Source organism: Saccopteryx leptura, chromosome 11 (assembly GCF_036850995.1).
Source record: "Saccopteryx leptura isolate mSacLep1 chromosome 11, mSacLep1_pri_phased_curated, whole genome shotgun sequence".
Lineage (NCBI taxonomy): Eukaryota > Metazoa > Chordata > Mammalia > Chiroptera > Emballonuridae > Saccopteryx > Saccopteryx leptura.
In genome coordinates, this window is record NC_089513.1 from 80,028,248 (window position 1) to 80,052,336 (window position 24,089).

The 24,089-nt window shown below is 43.2% G+C and overlaps 5 protein-coding genes across 8 annotated transcripts; 3 read left to right on the top strand and 2 right to left on the bottom strand.

Annotated features, from left to right (window-relative positions):
• The first annotated feature begins 405 nt into the window (after positions 1–405).
• Positions 406–7,598, top strand: LOC136383215 (histone H4). Of its 3 annotated transcripts, none has more exons than XM_066352854.1 (2): positions 406–436; positions 6,110–7,598. In XM_066352854.1, the coding sequence occupies exon 2, from the start codon at positions 6,133–6,135 to the stop codon at positions 6,442–6,444; it is 312 nt and encodes a 103-aa protein (XP_066208951.1). In that variant the 5' UTR covers positions 406–436; positions 6,110–6,132; the 3' UTR covers positions 6,445–7,598. The 3 variants fall into 3 exon arrangements, with proteins under 3 accessions (XP_066208951.1, XP_066208950.1, XP_066208949.1); XM_066352853.1 differs by lacking the exon at positions 406–436 and adding an exon at positions 5,512–5,562; XM_066352852.1 differs by lacking the exon at positions 406–436 and adding an exon at positions 5,513–5,562 and having other exon boundaries at positions 6,100–7,598.
• A 245-nt stretch (positions 7,599–7,843) lies between these two features.
• Positions 7,844–11,283, bottom strand: LOC136382974 (histone H2B type 2-E-like). Of its 2 annotated transcripts, none has more exons than XR_010747355.1 (2): positions 10,166–10,608; positions 7,844–9,208 (listed from the first exon to the last, which is right to left on the bottom strand). XR_010747355.1 is itself a non-coding variant. In XM_066352389.1 (2 exons), the coding sequence occupies exon 1, from the start codon at positions 11,218–11,220 to the stop codon at positions 10,840–10,842; it is 381 nt and encodes a 126-aa protein (XP_066208486.1). In that variant the 5' UTR covers positions 11,221–11,283; the 3' UTR covers positions 7,844–9,208; positions 10,832–10,839. The 2 variants fall into 2 exon arrangements, 1 of the variants encoding a protein (XP_066208486.1); XM_066352389.1 differs by lacking the exon at positions 10,166–10,608 and adding an exon at positions 10,832–11,283.
• A 156-nt stretch (positions 11,284–11,439) lies between these two features.
• On the top strand, positions 11,440–14,264 carry LOC136383361 (histone H3.1). Its single transcript, XM_066353196.1, has 2 exons — positions 11,440–11,511; positions 12,439–14,264. Exon 2 carries the CDS (start codon positions 12,643–12,645, stop codon positions 13,051–13,053), a length of 411 nt encoding a protein of 136 aa, XP_066209293.1. The 5' UTR covers positions 11,440–11,511; positions 12,439–12,642; the 3' UTR covers positions 13,054–14,264.
• A 1,519-nt stretch (positions 14,265–15,783) lies between these two features.
• Positions 15,784–17,702, bottom strand: LOC136383376 (histone H1.3). Its single transcript, XM_066353213.1, has one exon. It carries the CDS (start codon positions 17,643–17,645, stop codon positions 16,983–16,985), a length of 663 nt encoding a protein of 220 aa, XP_066209310.1. The 5' UTR covers positions 17,646–17,702; the 3' UTR covers positions 15,784–16,982.
• A 4,532-nt stretch (positions 17,703–22,234) lies between these two features.
• On the top strand, positions 22,235–23,521 carry LOC136383078 (histone H4). Its single transcript, XM_066352625.1, has one exon. It carries the CDS (start codon positions 22,598–22,600, stop codon positions 22,907–22,909), a length of 312 nt encoding a protein of 103 aa, XP_066208722.1. The 5' UTR covers positions 22,235–22,597; the 3' UTR covers positions 22,910–23,521.
• Positions 23,522–24,089: the final 568 nt, after the last annotated feature.

The window sequence follows — 24,089 nt, forward strand, 5'->3', positions numbered from 1 at the left end:
TAAGAAATCAGGGTTATTTATAAAAAATTTAATAAAGAAATGTTTAAAATATATTGTTGAATTAAGCTAAAACAAAATTAATTTATGTTTCAGAGGCTATAAATCTTTGGGTTTATATGTGCTCCATTGGACAAAAAATTATTTGCATCTCTACCAAATAAAACCCTGCAAGTTAACAAGTAACTTCACTGTAAACAGTAAGACAACCAAATTTCATTTTCATTAGATCCTTGTCTGACCTGAACCTTGTTTTTTTTTTTCCCCCTACAGTGAGAAGGAGGGAAGCAGAAAGACTTCAGCATGAGCCCTGACCTAGGTCCACTAGTCAAGCCCCCTATGGGGCAATGCTATATAGTCAAGGCTCCTATGGGATGATGCTCTGCTCACCTAAGACTATTGCTCCATTGCTGGGCAACAAGCCACTCCAGCTCCTGAGGTGAGAACTGGGAGCTATACTGAGTGCCCGAGGCTAACTTGCTCCAAGTGAGCCATGGCTGGCTGCAGGAGAAGAATAAAAAGATAGAGAGAAGGAGAGAGGGAGAGATAGAGAAACAGATGGTCCCTTCTCCAGTGTGCTCTGATCAGAACAATCACAGGCCAGGCCTATGCTCTACTGCTGAGCCAACGGGCCAGGGCTGACCTTAACCTTTTGTGATATTGAACATTGTTAGTCTAATAAGTTTGTAAATATGATATGTATGTTTGCTCGCTTATAGTTTGCATTGAGTGTGGGGGACAGGCTGTAGGCAGGCAAGGTCCTTATAGCCTAAGGCTTGGTTATAAGACTAAGCCTTTCCCACCCTTTTAATACTAAGATCTTAAAACTGAGCTTTCATTCACACCCTTGACTGTTGCATGATGTGGGGTGGTGCACTTTTAGGAGGAATCTCATTTATGCCTCAGATGAGTGGCTTTGTATCAGAGACTTCCTTATTTGTATATTGGCTTAAAGCAGGGTTCCCCAAACTACGGCCCGCGGGCCACATGTGGCCCCCTTAGGCCATTTATCCTGCCCCCGCTGCACTTCTGGAAGGGTACCTCTTTCATTGGTAGTCAGTGAGAGGAGCATAGTTCCCATTGAAATATTGGTCAGTTTGTTGATTTAAATTTACTTGTTCTTTATTTTAAATATTGTATTTGTTCCCGTTTTGTTGTGTTTTTTTTTTTACTTTAAAATAAGATATGTGCAGTGTGCATAGGAATTTGTTCATAGTTTTTTTTATAGTCTGGCCCTCCAACGGTCTGAGGGACAGTGAACTGGCCCCCTGTGTAAAAAGTTTGGGGACCCCTGGCTTAAAGGCTTTAATTTCTACAGTATAAAATGAGGCAGACCAGAGGCACTCTTGCTCAGATCCTGCCAACAGCATTGCAGAGGAGAGGCAGCCAAGATGGCGGAGTGCTGAAGGAGAAGCCAGTTTGTGCAGAGTTTGTGCAGAGAGAAGGAGATGGGGAACAGAGGTGAATAAGGCTGGTGGGGCGTTTAATTCTAGGAAACTCGGATAAGTCAGTGGCTTTGGGAGCCCTGAATGGAAAGGGAAGTGTTTACCCACTGTGTGTATTTCTTGCCCCCGGGGTGTGAGCTAGGATTAAAGGTAATGGTCCACCAATTCTTGGCTCCATTGTTTCATTATCATCTGTCCGAATCAAATGCGAACCTGCATGGGCCAGGTGGCTGTGATGGTGGCCATGGCTACTGGCTTTACAGACATCAGGGCCTAACCTTACCTCCTTACTTGCAAGTTTCAATTTTTTTTTATACTGTGAAACCTTACTAGAAAAATAAAAAATAAAAATATCGAGCCTACAAGTATAATTCCCCCCCCCCCCCCCGAAGCTGGAAACGGTGAGAGACAGTCAGACAGATTCCCGCATGCGCCCAACCGGGATCCACCCGGCATGCCCACCAGGGCGATGCTCTGCCGCGACCAGAGCCACTCTAGCGCCTGGGGCAGAGGCCAAGGAGCCATCCTCAGCGCCCGGGCCATCTTTGCTCCAATGGAGCCTCTACTGCGGGAGGGGAAGAGAGAGACAGAGAAAGGAGAGAGGGAGGGGTGGAGAAGCAGATGGACACTTCTCCTGTGTGCCTTGGCCGGGAATCGAACCCGGGACCCCTTGCACTCCAGGCCGACGCTCTACCACTGAGCCAACCGGCCAGGGCCTACAAGTATAATTTCTATAAAACTTCATGGTATAACTTCTTGACATTTTTATTATGCTAATTAATCAAATATGAGGCAGTTTAACTTTTTATTCTTTCTAGACTCCAATGTAATTGACCTGATTTTCTTGTCTCAGTATCTCTTGGTTGTTTCCTAACAGTAAGTTATTTTCTGGCCTTCCTTCTTTTTATGAAATGCTTTTGTACTTTTACTAGATTATTTCTTCTTTTCTGTTTTCTACTACTGAAATGCACATTCTCTTGTACAGAAGCTTAAACTCTTTTGGACAATAATTGCTTTAATAATCAGTTTTAGAAGCTTACTCTCAAAAAACAAATATTAGAAACAAAAATATTAACCACAAATTTTCAGGTAACCTCTAACTCCTGGAATCCTGCCCTTGAAGAATTCTAAGGTCAACAATTTTTCTAGTATCCATCTTTCCTTGCAGAATATGACACCCCAAAATGTGCAACTTTCGGCCTGTGAATTATTTTGAGTTTAAGTCAAGACCCAACAGGATCAATAGAAACTTTTACCTCTCCCTTAATCACCTGAAAGAATTTAAGTAGGAGGCCTGTCCCAGAAAGAGATCTATTGTGACCAATAATTTTTATCTGAAAGACTAGGACAAAACAAACGTCTGATTACCAAACATCTGCTCTTATCTCCAGATGAAATAAATGCCTTGCCCACCTTGGAGTCCCAGGCCCCTAACCCATTCCTTACCTAAGGATAGCAAACAAGCCTAAATATCTTGACTGCCTTTGGAACCCCTATTTCTAAAGGGATCCTGTTGTACAGATTTAGTTTTTCTTCTATTAATCTGTCTTATATCAATTTGATTATTAGACCAAAGAACCCAGAAGGATAGAAAAGATTTTCCTCTCATAAAGGTGAATAAGTAATGTTTGATTTGACAAGCCCCCCCCCCTTAGTTTGCTACTGTCATTTTAATTTTATGTAAACAATACATGATTCTAGTTGAAGCCAGTCTCTATAACTGGGTTTCTCAGAAATACATTAAGTATCTACACTATTCCCAAGCCCCATGATAGCCTGGTTTGCTAGAGATCAGGAAATTAACAAAAGGAAATGGAAGAGTCTTGGAACAGCACTCCCTACAGAAAATAATGCAAGCTGCAGATGTGATTTTAGATTTTCACTTTTAAAACTAAAAAGATGAAACTTTTTATAATATGTTGTATTCAACCCAAAATGTTTTTAATTTCAATATGTAACTAATATAAAGACATTATTATTGTAATATCTCATATTCTTTCAGTCTTAATCTTCCACCTTGGGTGTATATTTTATTCAATATGATATTAAATTTTTTTTCTTGGAAAGACTTGATTTACATTGAAATTCCGTGAATTGTAATGTTGAAAAATTAATTTTGCACGCTCAAGTGGTTCAAACATATCTAAAAAGGTCCAGTAACTGAGTGAAGCATCAGCTTTTAAATTGAAAACAATTAAAAATTAGATAATATTTCAATTTCTGTTCCTCACCTTGAGCCACGTCTCAAATGCTCAAAGTTGGTACTTTATTTTCAGTGGTCCCCAATCCCCGGGCCGCGGACCGGTACTGGTCTGTAGGCCATTTGGTACCGGTACGCTGAGAAAGAATAAATAACTTACAAAATAATGTTTTATTTATATTTAAGTCTGAACGATGTTTTATTTTTTACAAATGACCAGATTCCCTCTGTCACATCCGTCTAAGATTCATTCTTGACGCTTGTCTCGGTCACGTGATACATTTATCCGTCCCACCCTAAAGGCCGGTCCGTGAAAATATTCTCTGACATTAAACCGGTCCGTGGCCCAAAAAAGGTTGGGGACCACTGCTTTATTAGACAATGCAGTCTTGGAGGGGATTGTGTCTGTATGGAGACTAATGAGTAAATCATGCAAGTACAGGCTGGCACAAAAGTAGGTTTACCATTGTTTGTATGGAAAACAATATAATAATTAAGAAATAATACAAGAATAAACTCGTGGGTTTTTTTGTCCTCACAACTGCAAACCTACTTTTGTCCCACCTTGAATATAAATTTTAATATTATCATGTGAGTTTAGCACTGACTTCAGAAATCAAACATTTGCTTTAGATGTAGATATGGACATTATGAAGGCAAAAAGACATAGGTCCAGACTGCAAAATATCAGACAGAAGAAAATCCATGGGGCGTAAAGTTTAATTTCCTCAGGTACTTAGTAGTTACTCATGTAAGAATCATCCAAACCTGTAGAGAAATTTTTATACAAGGACTTAGGCTGGGTGGTAGCAAGTTCTCAAACGCTCCCTAGAAGAACAGGTCTGCAGTTTGTCTTATCTAATGCATTTAGCACTAAGGAGGAGACATGAGGAAGATGACATAAAGATGGAAGAAGAGAAGGTGGGGATCAGAATAAGAAACAGATAAGATTATGTGCTTCCTGGAGAGTGGGTGAATCTCAAAGGGCCTGAAAATGAAAATAGGTTAGTTCTGGCATTTTGAAGGTGTGTTAACCTAGGTGTACAACAATACTGGGCAGGGATTGCTTAAGGCAAAAATAAGCTACTAAAGAATTATATGCTTGAGGCATCATTCCCCCAAGACCTGCTGCCTATTTAGAAATTTATGATCAGATCACCCTAGGAGGTTACTTTTAATAGAACTTCTTTTTTTCCTCCTCGTTGACTGTGTTGACTATTTGCCCAAAATTTTACTTTTCGGGCTGTCAAAACAATACCTTTGATGTGGAGATGAACATTTCCATTCTACAGATGATACTAAAGTGAAAATGAGAGAAGACATCACAAAATAGGTCCTGGGCCTCAGAAAGTGGGGTGTAAAGAGTGTTGAGGCCCAAGGAGTGGGGGCAGGCTTCCCCCTCCCATGACCAGCACTCAAAGACTGGCTCTCATGTTGTCCAGTTCAGCCTTTCCTGGACCCCTAAAGCCATTTACCAACATCACTAAGTACTTTAACTTCATTTAAAGTGTACAAAGATACCTCTCAGGCAGCAGAAAGGCCTGGGACTCGTTTACATTTGAAATCGGCATTTAAAACAGTGGTCCCCAACCTTTTTTTTTGGGCCACGGACCAGTTTAATGTCAGAAAATATTTTCACAGACCGGCCTTTAGGGTGGGACGGATAAATGCACAAAATAAAATTATGCGACCGGTGTAAAAACTGTGGAATTTTTAAATATAATTGTCGAACAGAGGGAATCTGATCATTTTTTAAAAATAAAACATCGTTCAGACTTAAATATAAATAAAACGGAAATAATGTAAGTTATTTTTCTTTAAGATTTTATTTATTCATTTGAGAGAAGAGACAGAGAGAGAGAAGGGAGACACAAAGGGGGAGAAGCAGGAAGCATCAACTCTCATATGTGCCTTGACCAGGTAAGCCCAGGGTTTTGAACGGGCGACCTCAACTTTCCAGGTCTACACTTTATCCAGTGCCACCACAGGTCAGGCAATAACGTAAGTTATTTATTTTTTCTCTGCGGACCGGTACCAAATGGCCCACGGACCGGTGCCAGTCTGCGGCCCAGGGGTTCGGGACCACTGGTTTAAAATACCAGGCAACATATAATGTTGGTACATGCCTTCCCCACGGGAGTAAGGTTCCTAATGTTTACACTAGGAAAACATCTGTTAGCTTGAAATAGGTGCAGTTATTTTAGCAGCGTGATACACAAAGAATTTTTTAAATGTTGTTACACAGGCATTTGAAATGAATCAAGGGGAAGAGCAGGGACTCACAAAGCCTTCTTTGTCTCCGTGGGCCCCGCCCCACGGACTCACAGGGACGTGTAGGCGGTGATAAATTCAATCCTGATCTAGCCCCTCCCTCCTGCCCAACCCATCCTCGCTTTGTAATGTAAAATAGGGACGTGCAGAGTTATATATAAATAATTCGGCTTTCTTTCGACCGAGGTGTGTTTAGTATCTTGTTTTTCTGCGGTCATCATGTCTGGTCGCGGCAAAGGCGGGAAGGGTCTCGGCAAAGGGGGCGCCAAGCGCCACCGTAAAGTCCTGCGCGACAACATCCAGGGCATCACCAAGCCCGCCATCCGGCGCCTGGCCCGGCGCGGCGGCGTCAAGCGCATCTCCGGGCTCATCTACGAGGAGACCCGCGGGGTGCTCAAGGTGTTCCTGGAGAACGTGATCCGGGACGCCGTCACCTACACGGAGCACGCCAAGCGCAAGACGGTCACGGCCATGGACGTGGTCTACGCACTCAAGCGCCAGGGCCGCACCCTCTACGGCTTTGGCGGCTGAGTCACCCGTTTCCACCGCCCTAATCCTTCATCCACCAAAGGCCCTTTTCAGGGCCGCCCACTTTCCCTCGGAAAGAGCTGTGCGCGGCTTCCGTGCCCTGGTGGTTGTGCCGTGGGCACATTTTCTTGGCTTTTATGTCAGCGCGGTCGTTACCTTTATCAATAACTGCAGGGACGGTGGCTTCTCCACGACAAGCCTCGGCCTGTCTGCGTGGTGCCCCCTGTCCAAAGGAAGGAAAGGGAGGATTTGGTGGGGAGCGGTGGTGGGTGGCAGGCAGGAATAAGAAAAAAATGGAGGGGTTTTCTCAATTTTTGGACATCCTCTCCCCTAATGGAGGACAGAAATCTCTGGAGTCCCCAGCTGTTTCTCTCTTTGGAAGGGAACTGCCGACCCCTTGTCGATTGTACGTAAAAAGATCGACCCCAGGCCTCGCAGTGACGCGGAGCCCTTTCAAGTGCCTCCGAGGTCGTTCTTCATTCTCAGTGTTCAGGAAATATTGGCAGAAATGACGAGTTTGCGAGGGGAGGGTGCCGCCGTCCTCGGGAAGCTCTATTGATTAAAATATAAATTGCCAGAAGGCTGGGTATTCATTCTTCGTGTATTTGTGCCCCGGGGTTCGTCAGGAAAGATCCACAAACTCTGGACTCACTCCCCACTCCCAACCCGCCTTCTCCCAGGCTTTGTCCTCCTCAAAGGACAAAGCGGTGCTGGTTTTAAATGGCACTGGGCTTTGTTCGTTTCCAGGCACCGGCATGGCCCCTCCCTCAGCCCGAGGCTAATCAGTTCTAAATTACCACTGTCCAGACGGCCGGGCGGTGTCGGTGTTCTAACTCGGGTGTCTAACTCCATTAAGCCCCTGCATTTGTGAAAGAGGAGCTCCCTCCCGCGGTCACAGGCTCGCCTCCCGGCTAACCTTCTCCTTCTGCCCCACCTCCCCCTTTCAGCACTTAAATCTGCCTGCTGTAAATCTTAAAATATTTTAATCTTTTTTTTATTGTAGATAATTCAAACACTACTATTTTTTAACTATGGCCTCAGATGGATAAATCAGACAATTTAATAATCTGTATCTTTGAGTATAGATGGCTGCTTAAGTGCCTCTGCTAACGGGTTTCTCCCCAACGAGGAAAAATATTGAATCAGCATTTGAATGCTTCAGATTCTTGAGTCTAGACTCTAGACTCTAAATACAAAGTTTGGAATTATTAGTATAAATAGGTGATGAAACTGATGTGATCACCAAGAAGTTAAACGCAATGTATTGTACTCCTAGTCATAGTAAAGGACTGGAAATAATGTAAACTGTCATTCAAGGGACTGGATATTGTCTATATCCCCCCTCCCCCAAAATGGTGTCTTACCTCTGGCTGCTGTAACAAAAAAACCACAGAACAACTGGTTGGTTTAAAGAACAAACATTTATTTTTTCACAGGTCTGGAGACAGGACCATCCTCCAGTCAATGTCACTCAAGACGGCGACAGATTTAGACAGATTCCATGTCTGATGAGGGTCCAGTTCTTGGTTTATAGACTGCTGCCTCCTCACTGTACCCTCATAAGGCAAAGGGAAAGGACCAAAGCTTTCTGGGCTCTTTTATAAAGGGCATTAATGATGCTAATCCCACTAATCTTGTATTATATTAAGGGCTCCATTGTTGTGGGCTAATCACCTCCCAAAGGCTCCACCTCCTAACACCATCAAATGAAAGGCTACTGTTTCAAAATAGGAATTTTGGGGTTATGCAACAGTCCATGCCAAGTGGGATAGATACTACCAGTTTGTACTCGGGATTACCTTGGCTCAGTTCTTGGGTCCCTTTGCTGTTCCCCGTGACCTCATCTAGTCTCACCACATACATTCTGTGAAATATTTTGTGTTCGACAAAACACCATGGCCTAGCTAACAGGGTTAGGTCAGCTTGTAGTTACACAAAAAGCTATGGTATGACTGCATGCATGAATCTCCTCCCCACCTCCAGGCCCTCCAGAGTGCTGCCATGATCCATCTCCCCTTCTAGAATTTCTTCCCTTGCCACAGCCTGAATCAATAAGCATGGCATTTTTTCTCCAATTCTGAGATGATGCATGAAAGGCAAACCAGGCAGCAGCTTGTTCTCAGCAAGGACTTCAGGAGTGTTAGGACTAAAGAAGGCTCAGGTTTCACCCAGGGTGGTGGTGGGTGGGTGATACTGAGATGAACAGGATGCTATCAACAAGGCAACCAACTAAAGAAGCCAAGCTGACAATAGCAACAGCTAGTCTACCTAGTCTTAGAGCAACCCCACCTCCCCTCCATCTAGAAAACCTGCATCCACACACAGCTCTCTACATTTACTCTGTGGCGAGGACAGGGAATGCTGTCTAATTTGCTCGCTGCTGAACCCCAGTGCTGACAACCATACCTGGCACATGACATGAGGTCAATAAATAGCTCCTAAAGAGACACGAGCTGAGGGCTACATAGAAAGACCGCCTTCCCATCCAGGCACATGTCTGCTCCTCTGGCCGTCCAGGATGCAGCTCTGAATTCTCCTCTTCAGTTTACATTACGCCAGAATAGGAACTGTTATCATTCTTTTGGATATCAGTCTCGGAGGACAGTTATCAGGTGAAGAGTCAGCCCTTCGTTGAAAGAATATGAAAAAGAATGACAGAAGCATCTGAGAATACCTCTCTGTGTAGATAAGAAGCTGTTTCTTGATTAGCCAACTTCAAGTGAGCTCTTGCTGTTTCTCCAGGTGAATTGTGAGGTCTGGTGAACTTCTGGAACACATAAGTGGGCCAGGGACATCATTATTTAAAAACCTGCTGTGGCAACAATGGGTTATTAGGCCAAACACACACATCCAGGTCAAGCAGAATACTACCTGTCCCACCTTCAGTCACCTCCGTGTGTGTGTGTGTGTGTGTGTGTGTGTGTGTGTGTGTATATATATATATATATATATATATATATATATGCACCTCCCAATTCACTCAGGTATTGGGGGTCACACTTGAAGTCATTATCAAAATAATGGCTTTACAATACAAAATGCCTCTCTGCATTTCTGATGAAAAATAAATACTGATCTTGAACTGGGAGGATTATAAACTAAGTTTAAATCTAATAAATTCGAAAGCATACATTTCAAGGTAGTTACTCTTAGTATGTCAAAGTCCCTGAAATGGTAACAAAATTATATTTACTTCACCTGAAATAGTGAAGGCCTGGAATTTTGTCTTCTCTAAACATTTTAACTTATAATCAAGCCAATGCAACCAATATTTACTGATCACCTACTGGTCAGATATTGAGCTATATGAGGAACACAGAGGCAGGACACAACCTGATATAACCAGATTGTACTATAATGGAGGTGTTACATGTACAACAAATATCCCAAAGTGTAAAATTATTTTTAAAATCTAAACAATTGTATAATTTTGAGAACACATAAACATTCTGATTAAAACAGAAACCAGGATACTAACAATTTAAGGATATATAACAATAGTTTTACTACACAAAATTATTTCAAATTCTTTGCTGCATTAACAAAAATTTACGTTGAAGTTATCACACTGTACTTACATTTTAAAGAAATTCGTCTATAAATAGACAAAATACAGTGTGTCCGTAAAGTCATGGTGCACTTTTGACCAGTCACAGGAAAGCAACAAAAGACGACAGAAATGAGAAATCTGCACCAAATAAAAGGAAAACTCTCCGTTTCATACCTATTCAGTGCAGTTCGATGTGGGCTCCATTTGTTCCTGCAATTTGTACCCCGTAGAACAGAGACGTTTCTTTAACACCTTATGAACTGTAGTCTTGCTTAGGTGTAATTGTTGAGCACACGCACGCACAGATTTTTTAGGGTTCCTCAGGTAGCTATCCCGTATAGCCTCTACAGACTCATCACTGACTGATGGCCTACCAGAACGGGGTTTCTCCACCAAACTGCCGGTTTCCTTCAACTGCTTATCCCACCGAGTAATGTTATTCCTATGTGGTGGCGCTTCGTTATAAACGCGCCGATATTCATGTTGCACTTTGGTCACGGATTCAAATTTAGCGAGCCACAGAACACACTGAACTTTCCTCTGTACCGTCCACATCTCGATTGGCATGGCTGTGGGCTGCTCCGCTGTATACACGGCGTTACATCATCATCTGCGCATGCGCACATACTGCTAACATCCTACAGAAACTGGGAGGGTTTTCCTTTTATTTGGTGCAGATTTCACATTTCTATCGTCTTTTGTTGCTTTTCTGTGACCGGTCAAAAGTGCACCATGACTTTACGGACACACTAATTTTTTAACTTAGATACTACAACTCTTAAAATGCAAAATTGAGTGGCTCTGAAAAGAGCCTTTGGGGTTAGGAGTCAAGCCGCTTACTTGCGAGTCTACTTCGAGCTGGTGTACTTGGTGACGGCCTTGGTGCCCTCGGAAACGGCGTGCTTGGCCAGCTCCCCGGGCAGCAGCAGGCGCACGGCAGTCTGGATCTCCCGGGACGTGATGGTGGAGCGCTTGTTGTAATGCGCCAGGCGCGACGCCTCGCCCGCGATGCGCTCGAAGATGTCGTTGACGAACGAATTCATGATGCCCATGGCCTTGGACGAGATGCCGGTGTCGGGGTGCACCTGCTTCAGCACCTTGTACACGTAGATAGAATAGCTCTCCTTGCGGCCACGTTTGCGTTTCTTACCGTCCTTCTTCTGCGCCTTGGTCACCGCCTTCTTAGATCCCTTTTTGGGGGCCGGGGCGGACTTGGCGGGCTCAGGCATGGTATAGAACTACAGGAGCAGAAAATTTGAGAGACTAACAAAAACAGAACAAAGGAAAAAATCCCCGAGTATTTATAGCACTTATAAGCAAAGACTCAGAAATCTAGACTCTGATTGGACCAAAACGAGCCAATGAGTTAATAGAATATATATAGGTATTCCTAAACTCTTTTTCTATTGGATAGAAACAAACACTTTCAGGGGTGCTGTAAAGAAAATCAATCTTTTAAGTCTTTTGATAAAACATTTTTTTTTTAAATGAGTTGGAACCTCGTTGGATGCGAAAACCAGGTAAGTAAATTCTGTCATCTAGCTGAGTCCAATTCTGAGCACCGCTCCGTAGGCTTTCCGTAAATTGCCCAAGACAACCCAGTTCTCTCCGGCCAGAAGCCCATCATTGAGCCATTCCAGCATTTTATTTTGTAAATCAAGTTTGCTAAGGTGCTTGTTTAAAAGCCAGTGCCTGTAGGCTCGATTTACAGCGTGTTGGAATTAATGCTGGAGTGGAGAAACTAGTTTTTTTGTTGTTGTTTCACTTTATTGATTTGGGGCGGGGGAGGGGGACAGGAACATCGATCTGTTGCTGTATATGCTCTGCCAGGAGATCGAACCAGAAACCTCTTTGTTTCTCGACGGTGCTCTGACCAACCGAGCTATCCGGCCAGGGCCATTCCAGCGTTTTAAAAAAGGTTCACCGAAGGCTCTGGATCGATGCCATCTATTTTAACATTCTGCATTGCGAATGCTTTCTTATCGGCTTCCTCCATTTTAAATGCAGCAAAACCAAACGGCAGAATCAAATTACCATTTTGAGTCAAACCCGAAATTAAAGCGCCAGGGATTCCATGAAATAGAAGTTTGCGGGTACCCTTAATGGTAGACATAATTCTAGCAAAGATTCTATACTGAATTAGGAATTTACTGAAAATACAGTGAAATAATAATCGTGAGAGGCTTCAAAGGATTTATAAATAGGGAAAAAATGTTGGTAATACAACCTGAATAAAACAGGTTAACTATGCACAAAATGGCGGGTGTGTCTTTTAAAAAAAAACAAAAAAAAAACCAAACGTACTTAAAGCACTTTTTCTTTCAAACGCCTTTCTCTACAAACAGGAGAAAATACAAAAAATATTAAGTGTGTCTGTGGGTCATAATGGTGGTGGGGAGGGAAGACATAATAGACAACAAATAACTTAAAAAGTTATTTTATTTAAGGGGCTGGAGGAAAGTCGGCTGATTCCATTTAACCAATCAGAGGCTCGCACAGGATGGACAAAGCAATCTTGAACCCCGCGGAACACTTCCGGAATCCAGTAACCGACGACGGGAATTGCGAACAGTCCAATCAGAATAATTCTGTTCCTTTATAAATACTGGGTCAAAACGTTTATTCCAGTCCACTTCCTGTGCAAGTAAGTCATGGCTCGTACGAAGCAGACGGCGCGCAAGTCTACGGGCGGGAAGGCCCCACGGAAGCAGCTAGCCACCAAGGCGGCCCGCAAGAGCGCTCCCGCCACCGGCGGCGTCAAGAAACCGCACCGCTACCGGCCCGGCACGGTGGCCCTGCGCGAGATCCGCCGCTACCAGAAGTCCACCGAGCTGCTGATCCGCAAGCTGCCTTTCCAGCGCCTGGTGCGCGAGATCGCGCAGGACTTCAAGACGGACCTGCGCTTCCAGAGCTCGGCCGTGATGGCGCTGCAGGAGGCGTGCGAGGCGTACCTGGTGGGGCTGTTCGAGGACACCAACCTCTGCGCCATCCACGCCAAGCGCGTGACCATCATGCCCAAGGACATCCAACTCGCGCGCCGCATCCGCGGGGAGAGGGCATGAGCTTTTCTTAGTGAGCGGTAACCTTGAATCCAAAGGCTCTTTTAAGAGCCACCCAAGTCTCAATTAGAAGACCTGGAGGCAAAGGGGAGTGACATTAGTACCCGACAGAGATTTTAGGGATTGCTAAAGCAAAAAGATTGCAAATTCACTGTTTAGGGTGTTACTGCTCTTAAAAGAGAAATTATCTATGGCAGAAGCTATGTGTTACACAAATGCAGCTTTAATCATGCTTGCTATAAGTCCTCAACCATTGAGAAAAATTTCACATGTCGCCGTCAAAAATGGCAGAATCCCGAAACACCCTCAGACAATGTACAATTTGCAGATTTAGTCAGTTCTACAAACATTAAGCAAAGAGATCTCTTTGCCTGGAGTAACATTAAATACAAGAGGCTGTTTGGTGAATTACTGTACTTTAGTGAAATTAAGTCCCAGGCGGGAACCACGGAACCTGGCTTTCTTATTCGACAAAATTGTTGACTTGCTGAAATAAATTCTCAAGTACAGAACCCAGAATTAAGTTTCAGAAATACCTGGAAAAGCTCACTTCAATATTTTTGAAACTTGAAAACTTGCAAGTGATAAAACAATACAAAGTGACTTACACCTGCCTGTGGAAAGGGTTATTAAGCTCACAGTCATCATAGCGGCAGTTCTGTAACTTTAAAAATTAATTTTAAGATGGAATACAGGAAATAAAAATGAATCAAGTCCAAACTGGGAGTAAGGGGTGCCTTAAGGAACAACACAAACCCCGTGCTTGAAGGTTTTTAACATTTATTTTTAATAGTCCTAAAGTGGAAATAACTTATTGTTTAAACTAATGATTATAACACAAATTGTCATACACTCCTCAGCCATAAAAAGGGAGGCTATCACTGCATGTAACAACCTGAGTGGATCTTCAGGGCATAATGTTTGGGGGAGGGGCGCCACCCTCAAAGGTTACATATTGTATTGTTCTATTTATGTGGCATTTTCAAAATGATAAAATTAGAGATGGATACCAGATGAGTGAGATAGGGAAGAGGTGGGTGGATTGACTATAAAGGTGTTACATAAGGATTTTCTTCGTAATGGTGGGAGTTTGTGTGTCTGCATCGCTGTGGTGGTTACCATTACATACATGGGATAAGATTACATAGGGTTAAAAACACACACACAGCATTTAAAATCTGCTGAGGGCTGAATAAACCCTGCAATGTAGTCTAGTTAACAGTATGTTGCCTGGTTTTATTTATATATATGGGAGGGAGAAAGAGAGGAGGGGAGGGAGGGAGGGGAGAGAAATATCATCTCATACTTGCTTCACTTGAGTTTTTTATTGATTGCTTCTTATATGTCTTGACCTGGAGAAGGAGTCTCCAGCTAAACCAGTGACCCCCTTGCTCAAGCCATCAACCTTGGGATCATGTTGATGATCCCGTAGTTAAGCCTGCATCCCAGCACTCAAGCTGTGAAGCCCGTGCTCAAGCCCACAAACCCGGGGACCTTTGGGTTTCAAACTCCGGATATCAGCACTCCAGGCCGTTGCTCAATCTACTGGGCCACAGGTCAGGCACCTGGTTTTAATATTAATATAATTATAAAGATGTCAACATTAGAAAAGATTGGGTATAATTAACTACTTGAAATGAACAAGGTAAGAAAAAAAGCTGTACCAATTCTTTAGCAGTTGCTACTTTGTATTACTTAATATTTGGCTGAGTTAATCCAGGGTGTTTAGGACAGTGTGCTTGGTACTTCACAAGTGTATATAGTTAAAGGACAAAAACTGTAGCCCTAAAATGGCATCACTGGTGCTAAAAGGCCAAGATATTAAACCTAGATGTAATAATACCTGATCTAGTTCATTTCAAACTCTCCCAGAAACAATCTTAATCAACCAGTCTGGAATGTTCAGGTCAAGTAACAGTAAGGTGATTCTGTTCATTTCATCTTTCTAAACTAGAGCTTTCTTAACCATAAAACAAGCATTTTAATTGAACCTAATGCAAATGCTTTATGGTGAGGCTGTCATAGAAGTGCTTTGTAAATTGCAAAGGACTACAGAGATTGTAATCATTTTGACCATTCATTGAATGTCTAATTCCCTCATAATTCTCTTATTCTCCATCACTCTTAACCAAAAGCTTAACCCTGTCATTCTGGTTATTAAAGACTGCTACCCATCTTTCCTACTCAATCCAATCTCTTATTTTCAAAAAGATTCTTTTGAGTAACTACTTTACAATCCTTCATTTACTCAGGTCTTCTTTCTCAACCAAGCCACTACCATAGAAAAAGGAAGAAATTATGGGATGCAGCTGCAATTGAGAAAAATAGAACTACTGGTTAGAGGAGACAGAAATACACTCCCGGGCTACATACATCCTTTTTAAACTAAACTAAAAAAATATATATATATAAAGTAAAATTTAAAAAATTATTATCCAGTGAGATGCTATACACAAAAAATACGGTGAAGACACCTTCCAGCCACAAGATATTTGTGCCCCCTGGTGATGGGATCAGAGGCTCATGAATGGTATCATACTGCAGGCTCTATGGATAGGGAGCCCTACCACCACCTTTACAAAGGGATGTTTTTAAATACTATACTTAATGCATATAGGACAAGAAAGTTAGCAACAGTAAAATATATCAGAATGCATTTGAGTTCCTAAAATAATGTATTTCATTAATAACATCAAGCAACAAGGAGCAGCAAGGAATAACAAATATTTTCAAGGACTCAGAATGAGCATAAACTTTATTTCAAGATAATCACAAAAACTGCAAAGTAATACAAAAATATCTGATTGCTCTTGTTAAAGAAGTCATGGGTACTGCAAAATCCATTGTGATTAATGGCCTGTAGAACTCAGAATTTTGTCAGGATTTGCCAGTAAAATTAAGTGGGTTTCCCAGGGGTGGAGTGGGAAGTGAAAACAACGGGACATGCAAATGAATCCCTCTTCTGAGAGTCCATATTGTGCCCTGATCACCTTTAGTCCAGGAGTTTCTGCCAACCACTCTGCCTTTCAAAACATTTTTGTTTTGTTTTCCCTCCCTAGTTATTCATTGCCTGCTCAGCAGGCAACTGTGGCTCCCTAGGTCTTCCCAAAATATGTAGGGAAGGAATCTGGCAAACAGGGGCGATTACAAACCGGCAGAGTGGGCTGGCCTAACACTTTGTCTTCATCTCAGAGTGGCAGCCCAATTATCGGTAGAACAGCAATAGCTTGATGCTGTTTCCCTCTCAAAAAAAAAACAAAAAAAACAAATCCAAGCTTTCTAACTGCTTCAGAGTATATGTGTATATGTAAGACTTAACCGCTAATTGGTCCTTTCACTCGAGCTTGCACGTGAATCCAGTCCTACATTCTGATTCGTTCTCAAAAACCTCTACAAACCAATGGGAAAAGAAATTGTAGGAAACGTGCAGACTTGAATAACCCTTCCCTCAGATTGGTTTGTTACGAGAATTACACTCTTTTAACGTCCGGGCGCGAGAAACAGGGCGGCAAGACAGGCGCCTAGGCCAGGACGCGCCACCCGCTCTGAGGAACTCAACAACCTCCTGGGCACAAAACGACGACCGTCACGCAGGACGGCGTCCTGCCCAACATACTGGCCGTGTGAGGCCGCCCAAAACCGAGTCACATGACTAAGGGAAAACTTAACAGGTTAGAGCAGTACCCCAGCACCAAAAATCAAAGGCTATTTTCAGAGCCACCGGATTTTCCTGGGCAATAACTACGGGTCCTGTAGGATTTCTGGGAACCCAACCGCGCGCACGCCTGTCCCCTCCCCCCCACCCGAACTAAAGTGAATTTAAGGAAACACACACACACACACAATCTGGTTAAGCTCTTTTTCCTGGAATTAGGTGGGTGGCTCTGAAAAGAGCCTTTGAGATTTTCCAAGCAAGACCTGCCGCTGTCACTTTACTTCTTAGGCGCCGCCTTCTTGGCCTTCGCAGCCTTCGGTTTCGCAGCTTTAGGTTTGGCCGCCTTGGACTTAGGGGTTTTGGCCTTAGCTGGACTTTTAGCTGCCTTCTTGGGCTTGGCTGCTTTCACCTTCTTCGGACTCTTGGCCACTTTCTTGGCTCCTGCAGCCGCCGCCGGCTTCTTTGCCTTCTTCGGGGTCTTCTTGGCGCTCTTCTTGGGGGTAGCTGACCCTGCGGCCTTCTTGGGTTTCTTAGCTGCCCCAGCAGCTTTCTTGGCTTTGGCCGCGCCCGTCTTCTTGGCCTTGGGTTTGGGCTCCCCAGAGGAGGCCTTCTTGTTCAGCTTGAAGGAGCCCGAGGCACCGGTGCCCTTGGTCTGCAGCAACGTGCCCTTGCTCACCAGGCTCTTGAGACCCAGCTTGATGCGGCTGTTGTTCTTGTCCACGTCGTAGCCCGCGGCCGCCAGCGCCTTCTTGAGCGCGGCCAGCGAGACGCCGCTGCGCTCCTTGGAGGCGCCCACGGCTTTGGTGATGAGCTCGGACACCGGCGGCCCGGACGCCTTGCGCTTGGCGGCAGCGGCGCCCGTTTTCTTCGCTTTCTTCTTCACAGGTGTTTTCTCAGCAGGGGAGGGAGTCGCAGGAGCAACTGGAGCAATCTCCGACATTTTCTTTTTCAGTTTTGCCAAAAAAGACAAAAAAGAGACTTAAAACTGTCAGAGCGGCGTGTGCTGACGCGGGCGGCGGGGGTTTATATAGCAAGTCGCTGGGTGGTGATTGGCTGCCGGCTCCGTGCGCCGCGCTGCCCTGAAGGGCTCCTCCGCTCTGCCGGATGGCTGTGTTTCTTGTCCATTAAAAAAGAAGAAAAATATAAGAAATCTGTGCACAAAATCATTAGGGATTTGGGGGAAACGGATCCGAGAGTCTTCAGGCTTCCTTCCTGCCTTCTTTGTTATACTTACTTTCACAGCCGGCACCCTGAAACTTTCCTGAGTCCCCCAACTCTCTTTAAAACTTAGGTCAAAGTGAGACAACTTTCAGATTTTCCTAAAAAATACGATTTCTCTCTGCTTCCTTTGCAAATATTTTTTCCAGGACATAGTTCTGCACATTCTTTTCTTTGCAACTTTATGTGAATAAACCCATCTCTACTCAAATATATAAGGAAAATCGGTTTTTACGCAAGAGCAATAGCACAGCTCGCCTGCACGTCTGTTTGCCCTGAGCACTGGGAATTGGCGGTGGGGGAGAAAATTCTGCGTACGTGATGGACATATATTTTAGAAAAGGTGGGTTTTTAAAGAGTATTTGAGAGTCCAGTGTGTCCACTGGGTTTGATCCCAGTGTTTTTGGTGATATAAACGTTATTGGTAGGATGGAGTCAAGACTCCTCTTTCCGGATTTTAAATAACCGTTTTTACCTAGTCGCCCATCTTGTGTAAACAAAGAAAGAAAGAAAAATGTGGTCCAACTGATTTTTCAGACCTAGGGTGGGCATTAGAGATCAAACACCCCATCCACAAAGAAGAAAGGGCAAGTTCACAAGTCAAGAAGCGTAAGTTTCAAGTCCATTCCTTTACCAGCTGTGAGCTGAAGAAACACTGCGAGATCACGTGTTTTGCATCCCATTCCCTTAAAATTCTAAATCACTTGCTAACAGACAAGATTTTTGTCATCCAATATTTAGCATAAAGTTTTCTACATATTTTCTATATTTCAGGGTGATATTTAAAATATAAAATTGATATGAACTTTTTAAAACATTGCAAGTAGGGACACAGGATTCGAAAGAAACATGTCTCATTTAAAACATTGAATTTTCATATTTCTCTCTCTGAGCTTTTTACTAAGAAAATGTGAACGAGGCTGTCATAACAACATCAGTTCGCAGAGCATGTCCAGCTAAGGAGCTGGACAAACTCTCCATCCCAAGCAGGACTGCTTTCCCTGCTCTGTCTCCTTCTTTGCAACAGTAGCGCTAGTAGAACTCAGTCAATATTGGATAATTAAGCACAAATGAGTATCATCCAGCAAATAATCAGGTACTGAAATCAGACGCCCTGTTTGTTAAATAAGTAAATAAGAAAAATATTTGGGTGTTCTGTTTGTTCTGCTATACACCCCTAATTTCCAAAAATCTAGATATTCAGGCCTGCATCTTATGTGATTTGACAACTTTCTCATATCAGTCCAAGAGAATATAATCAGTTTTTAAAATGTCACAGTTAACTAATTGGTCATTTACTGGCAGGCACTGTTTGAAACCAAGTCTCTGGGACTTAAGCCCATATTATATACCAAATACAAACACCGTGTATCAAGTGGTAAGCTTAGAGGGGTGGATTTTCAGCACCCTCATTCTCCCTAGGCAGGAATTATATGGGTGTCTACAGGAATGGGCTCTTACACGCCATAGCTTCATTGTCGGTAGCAACGATCACAAACATTATATGCCCCCCCCCATTTTTTTTCAGTCTAGAGCTTAATATTATCTAGATATAGAGATAACAATTAAAATTCAGATTTTTAAAAGTTAACTGTTTTGATCATCATTATAATCATACTATCAGTTGTTGACAGTTGTGTAAATTGTCCCCTAAGTTACATGGACTTGTTATAAGCTAAGATGAAAAGTATATACTTCCTACAGCAGATGTTCCCATTTCGTGCGTGTGAAGCTTGTACTTGTTCCCATGGCTGTTTAAGTCACAAATAAATGAGAAGACATAGGGAATTAGGGCCATTTCTTTAAATGTTTGTACGTCAGCACTATCTTTCCTGAAGGTGTAAAATGAAGATAAATGCTTTCACCTGTAGAGTTTTTCCTCAGCTGTTAATAGGAAGATGAGAGCATGCCAGTGGTAGGATTCAACTGGTTCACACCCATTCGCAGCAGAACCGATACCTAATTTTTGGTTGATTTTGGTGAGCCGGTTGTTAAAATGGCACTTGTCATCAGGGTTCTAAGGTGGGCGCTTGGGCAATCCGCCTCATGTGTAAATCACAAATTGACATCCCTTACTCTTTTTGAACGTTCTTCTGCGCAACAGCATATTCTAAGCGCCTGTCAAGTTCATTCCGTCCATAGGTGAAAAAAAAAATTGCAAGTGAGGATGCCAATCAAGAAGCCATTTGGAAATATCTTAAGTTTTATTTATTTTATTTTTTGGTCAGGTGTTATTGAATATTTTTTCATTAATATTTTGAATTTTTTTCTTATAACAATCTAGTTTTGTGCACTCTTTTACTGTTCTTGTTTTAGTATTAAATGCAAGAAATAGTCAACTACTTTTCAGTATATCTTCTTTTATACTTAAAATGGGCATTAGGGCAGAGAACCAGTTGTTAAACTAGTTAAATCTCACCACCGGCACTGGCTGCATATGGTCATTGTTACTGCTTCACACCTGGGCTCTTATCCTCGCTGTGACTGTGTATAGAATGGATGAACAAGGTTCTTTAAATCTGGATTATGCCCCAATGGGAAAGTAAACTTGAAAAAAATTTTCTCTTATTTTGGAAGACACCCAAAAAAAGGTGTGTTTTTAGGTTTGCATCCTAAATCAGCATATATCTTAAAATGGTCGATTTTCCATTATGCTATGATATATATGAACCATTTGTTTCATAGATGTAAAAAGTTAACTGAGAGAAATTCCAGCGAGTGATGGATATCTCACTTATGACATCTTGTTCATTCCGTCGTGGTGCTAACTCTCCTCTCACCATAGGGAATCATGGTGAGCAAGAGAGGTGGTGCTCCTGTGGACAAACCGCAATGTGCCTAAGTGTTCCAAAATCCAGTAAGCTGCAAAGATTTAAGGGGAAGACTGACTGCATTAAATAAATACCAAAACAGGCAAAGAAAAGATAAGGGCGATATAGCAGATAGGGTGTTGTATTACAATGAAATGTGTTCAGAAAGGCCATGAGAAATCACATTTATTTTCATTTCCTATCAGATGGTTTCACCTGAGGACACTCTCCCACTTGAAACTCCCCTGCCAGCCCAACTATATCTTATTAGTTTTATTTCCTAAAAAAGGGCACTACTCTCCAGGTTGCAATTTCCTTCTCAGATGTCTCTCTCTCTCTCTACATGTAATATCTGGTCCACGCAGAGGACGGGCTCCTTTCTAGTATACCTCAGAAATAGTCCCATCTTCACTTCAAGTTAGAAGTTCTTCGGAAGAAATTGTATCACAGCACAGCCCAAAAGAGCTTATTCCGATGATGGAAATGGTTTGTCGCTATACTGTCTAAGAGACAGCCACGGTGCTTGTAGGCTCAGTATCTGAAAAATTTAATTTTTAATTTTAAGTTTAATTAATTTAGATTTAAATAAAGAGATGTTGCTAGTGGCTATTGTGACAGCACAGGTTTAACACAGCTCTTCACAAGCTTGAATGCACATCCCACCCCCTTGGAGATCTTATTAAAAATGCCATATCAGTTCAGTCGATTTAGGGTTGGGCCTGAAATTCGGTAAGTCTGACGAGCTCCCAGGTGACACTAATGTTGCAACCATACAGCTGCTGCCACCCGTCACTACCGGGCAGAATCCAGGGCGTGGTGATTTGATTCAGGCTGAACCCTCATCCTGGGTTTACTTTTCTCTTCCCTGTACCTCACTAATTCTTTCAAAGAATGTGTTTGTTATTGTAAACCTGGTGTTTGTAACTCTGTTCTAGGAATATAGTAGACTTTAAATTATTGAATCGATCGGTAAATCAATCAATGATTCTTGTTTTGTGATTTCTCAAAAAGATTATGAGAGATCACATTATATAAGTCTTTGATTTGAGAAAATGATTGATCTTCTGACTGTGTCTATGGTAAGCACCTGCGAAGGGTTTTTATACAAATCACCTCTGTAGTGCTTACAGTGTGAATAAGTAAAAAGCATTTTGCAGTGATTATTAGTGTTATTTTTGTTAATTCTGTTAACTTGCAAACTTTTATTCTCCGTAACATACCTTCAGTTCTTTACTGGCATAGATCAGTGGTAGGTGGGCAGATCTTAGGAGTACAGAATCATAGACCTCAGTTGTAACCACAACAGCACCACAGATTAGAACAGGATTAGTTCTCCAAGCTTGTGATTCTTCCTTTTTAGAATGTAAATAGTGCTTTACACACTTTGGAACAAAAAGTAGAAATTCCGTTAATATTGTCTCCCCTTCATAGAGCTCCCTCTTACGAATGCTGAAAACGATACACTCTGCAAACAAGAACTACTATCAGCTAAATTCAATAAGTATTCCTAGAATTGTAAAAATCAATACTTATATTTTAAAAGGATCTTTATTATATTTTTTAAAAATAATTGTATTGTTATCTCTCCCTTCTGTAACTAAATGTAGCGTTCCTGCCTCTTTTTTTTATAACTGGTCATAGTGGTCAGGACACTTGTACAATACCAATTATCGCGACAAGACACAGGCACAGGACGAAAGGCCACAGAGAGCAGCAACCCTTGACCCCGACGAAGAAACCGGAAAGAGACGCGCAGCGCGGTTCCCGCCCTCTGCCTCCTCAGTTTCCTGAAACGTCCGCAAAAGTCCTATATAAGGGGGTGCCGCAAGCACTCCTGCAGTGTGGGTACCAGCTGTTCTTCACCATGTCTGGTCGCGGCAAAGGCGGGAAGGGTCTCGGCAAAGGGGGCGCCAAGCGCCACCGTAAAGTCCTGCGCGACAACATCCAGGGCATCACCAAGCCCGCCATCCGGCGCCTGGCCCGGCGCGGCGGCGTCAAGCGCATCTCCGGGCTCATCTACGAGGAGACCCGCGGGGTGCTCAAGGTGTTCCTGGAGAACGTGATCCGGGACGCCGTCACCTACACGGAGCACGCCAAGCGCAAGACGGTCACGGCCATGGACGTGGTCTACGCGCTCAAGCGCCAGGGCCGCACCCTCTACGGCTTCGGCGGCTGAGCGTCCCCGCTGCGCTGCGCTGCCCTGCGCTCCCAGCTTCATTCACAAAAGGCCCTTCTCAGGGCCACCCACCCGGTCACAGGAAGAGCTGCCCCTAACCACCAAACCTGAAGGTAACAAAAAGGAGCATCCTTGGCGTCGGTGTCCTGTTGTAATTCTAACTTGATGCCAAAAGTCTTTTCTTTGCAAAACCCAGCGGGTCCTGTGCTCTGCCATTTTCTAGTCGGCGGGCACCACCTAAGATGGCGACTCCCGAGGGAGCCCAAAGAACAAAGCAGATCTGGGGGTTCCTCAACGCATTTCAAAACTGCCTGGTTCGCTGCCACCTGCAAGAATAATACCTTTGGAATGGCAGCAGTTTTCTAACTGAAATAGTACTTCTGGTTGGTTTCTCTGTTAATTTCAGGAGCATTAAAGCTCCCTTCCCGAAGGGACCCGTTTACTTAGCACCTGCCGTCCTGTAGAGGGCGCCCGTGCTTAACTAACCTGCCTGCGGGGAAACCCCTACCAACCCTGTGGGTGGAATTAACGCGGGTAAAAGAAATCCAGCGTGGAAGAGACCATTTTTCTCTCAGTCCATTCCTGAGGAGGTGGAGATCGAGCATGACTTAGGACATGGTTCATCTAACGGCCTTTCTGCCTAAATTTTGATAATTAAGTGCTCCTTCAAGGTGTTATATCAACCTGTGACTTTCCCCACCTGTGACCCTGACTGGAACCTTTCCTATCCATCTCCCTGCCAGGCAGAAGAGGTAGACTTGAGTCCACCCCATGCTCACCTTCCCACCTGCGTTCTAAATCTTTCCCCTGCCTGAAGATTTCCAATGTGGGCCACTTCAACCCACAGGGAAAACACAGTTTACCAGGGACTGCTTCAGTGTGTACATGTTATGTCTTAAGATCCTCGTGAATGGAGGCACTTCCCATATCAGTAACCTGGTTTGAACAATAAATTCGTTGTTGATCCTACTCCAACGATAATGATATCCCAGCTTAAACTGAACATTCTCTCCTGGCTCCTTTTCCAGATATAAATGTATTTCGTTACACTGGGGAACAAAATTTTTGTTGCAAACACAAAAACACTTGTTCTTACCTAATTTGAGTGTGCTGATCTCAAATCTGACATTAATTTTTCTCTGTAAGCTACATTTTTTTTGCAATTCAAGATTTTAGTTTC

Excerpts from the sequence above, each read along its gene's own strand:
- LOC136383376 (XM_066353213.1), bottom strand. The coding sequence starts at position 17,645 with ATGTCGGAGATTGCTCCAGTTGCTCCTGCGACTCCCTCCCCTGCTGAG.
- LOC136383361 (XM_066353196.1), top strand. The coding sequence starts at position 12,643 with ATGGCTCGTACGAAGCAGACGGCGCGCAAGTCTACGGGCGGGAAGGCC.
- LOC136383078 (XM_066352625.1), top strand. The coding sequence starts at position 22,598 with ATGTCTGGTCGCGGCAAAGGCGGGAAGGGTCTCGGCAAAGGGGGCGCC.
- LOC136382974 (XM_066352389.1), bottom strand. The coding sequence starts at position 11,220 with ATGCCTGAGCCCGCCAAGTCCGCCCCGGCCCCCAAAAAGGGATCTAAG.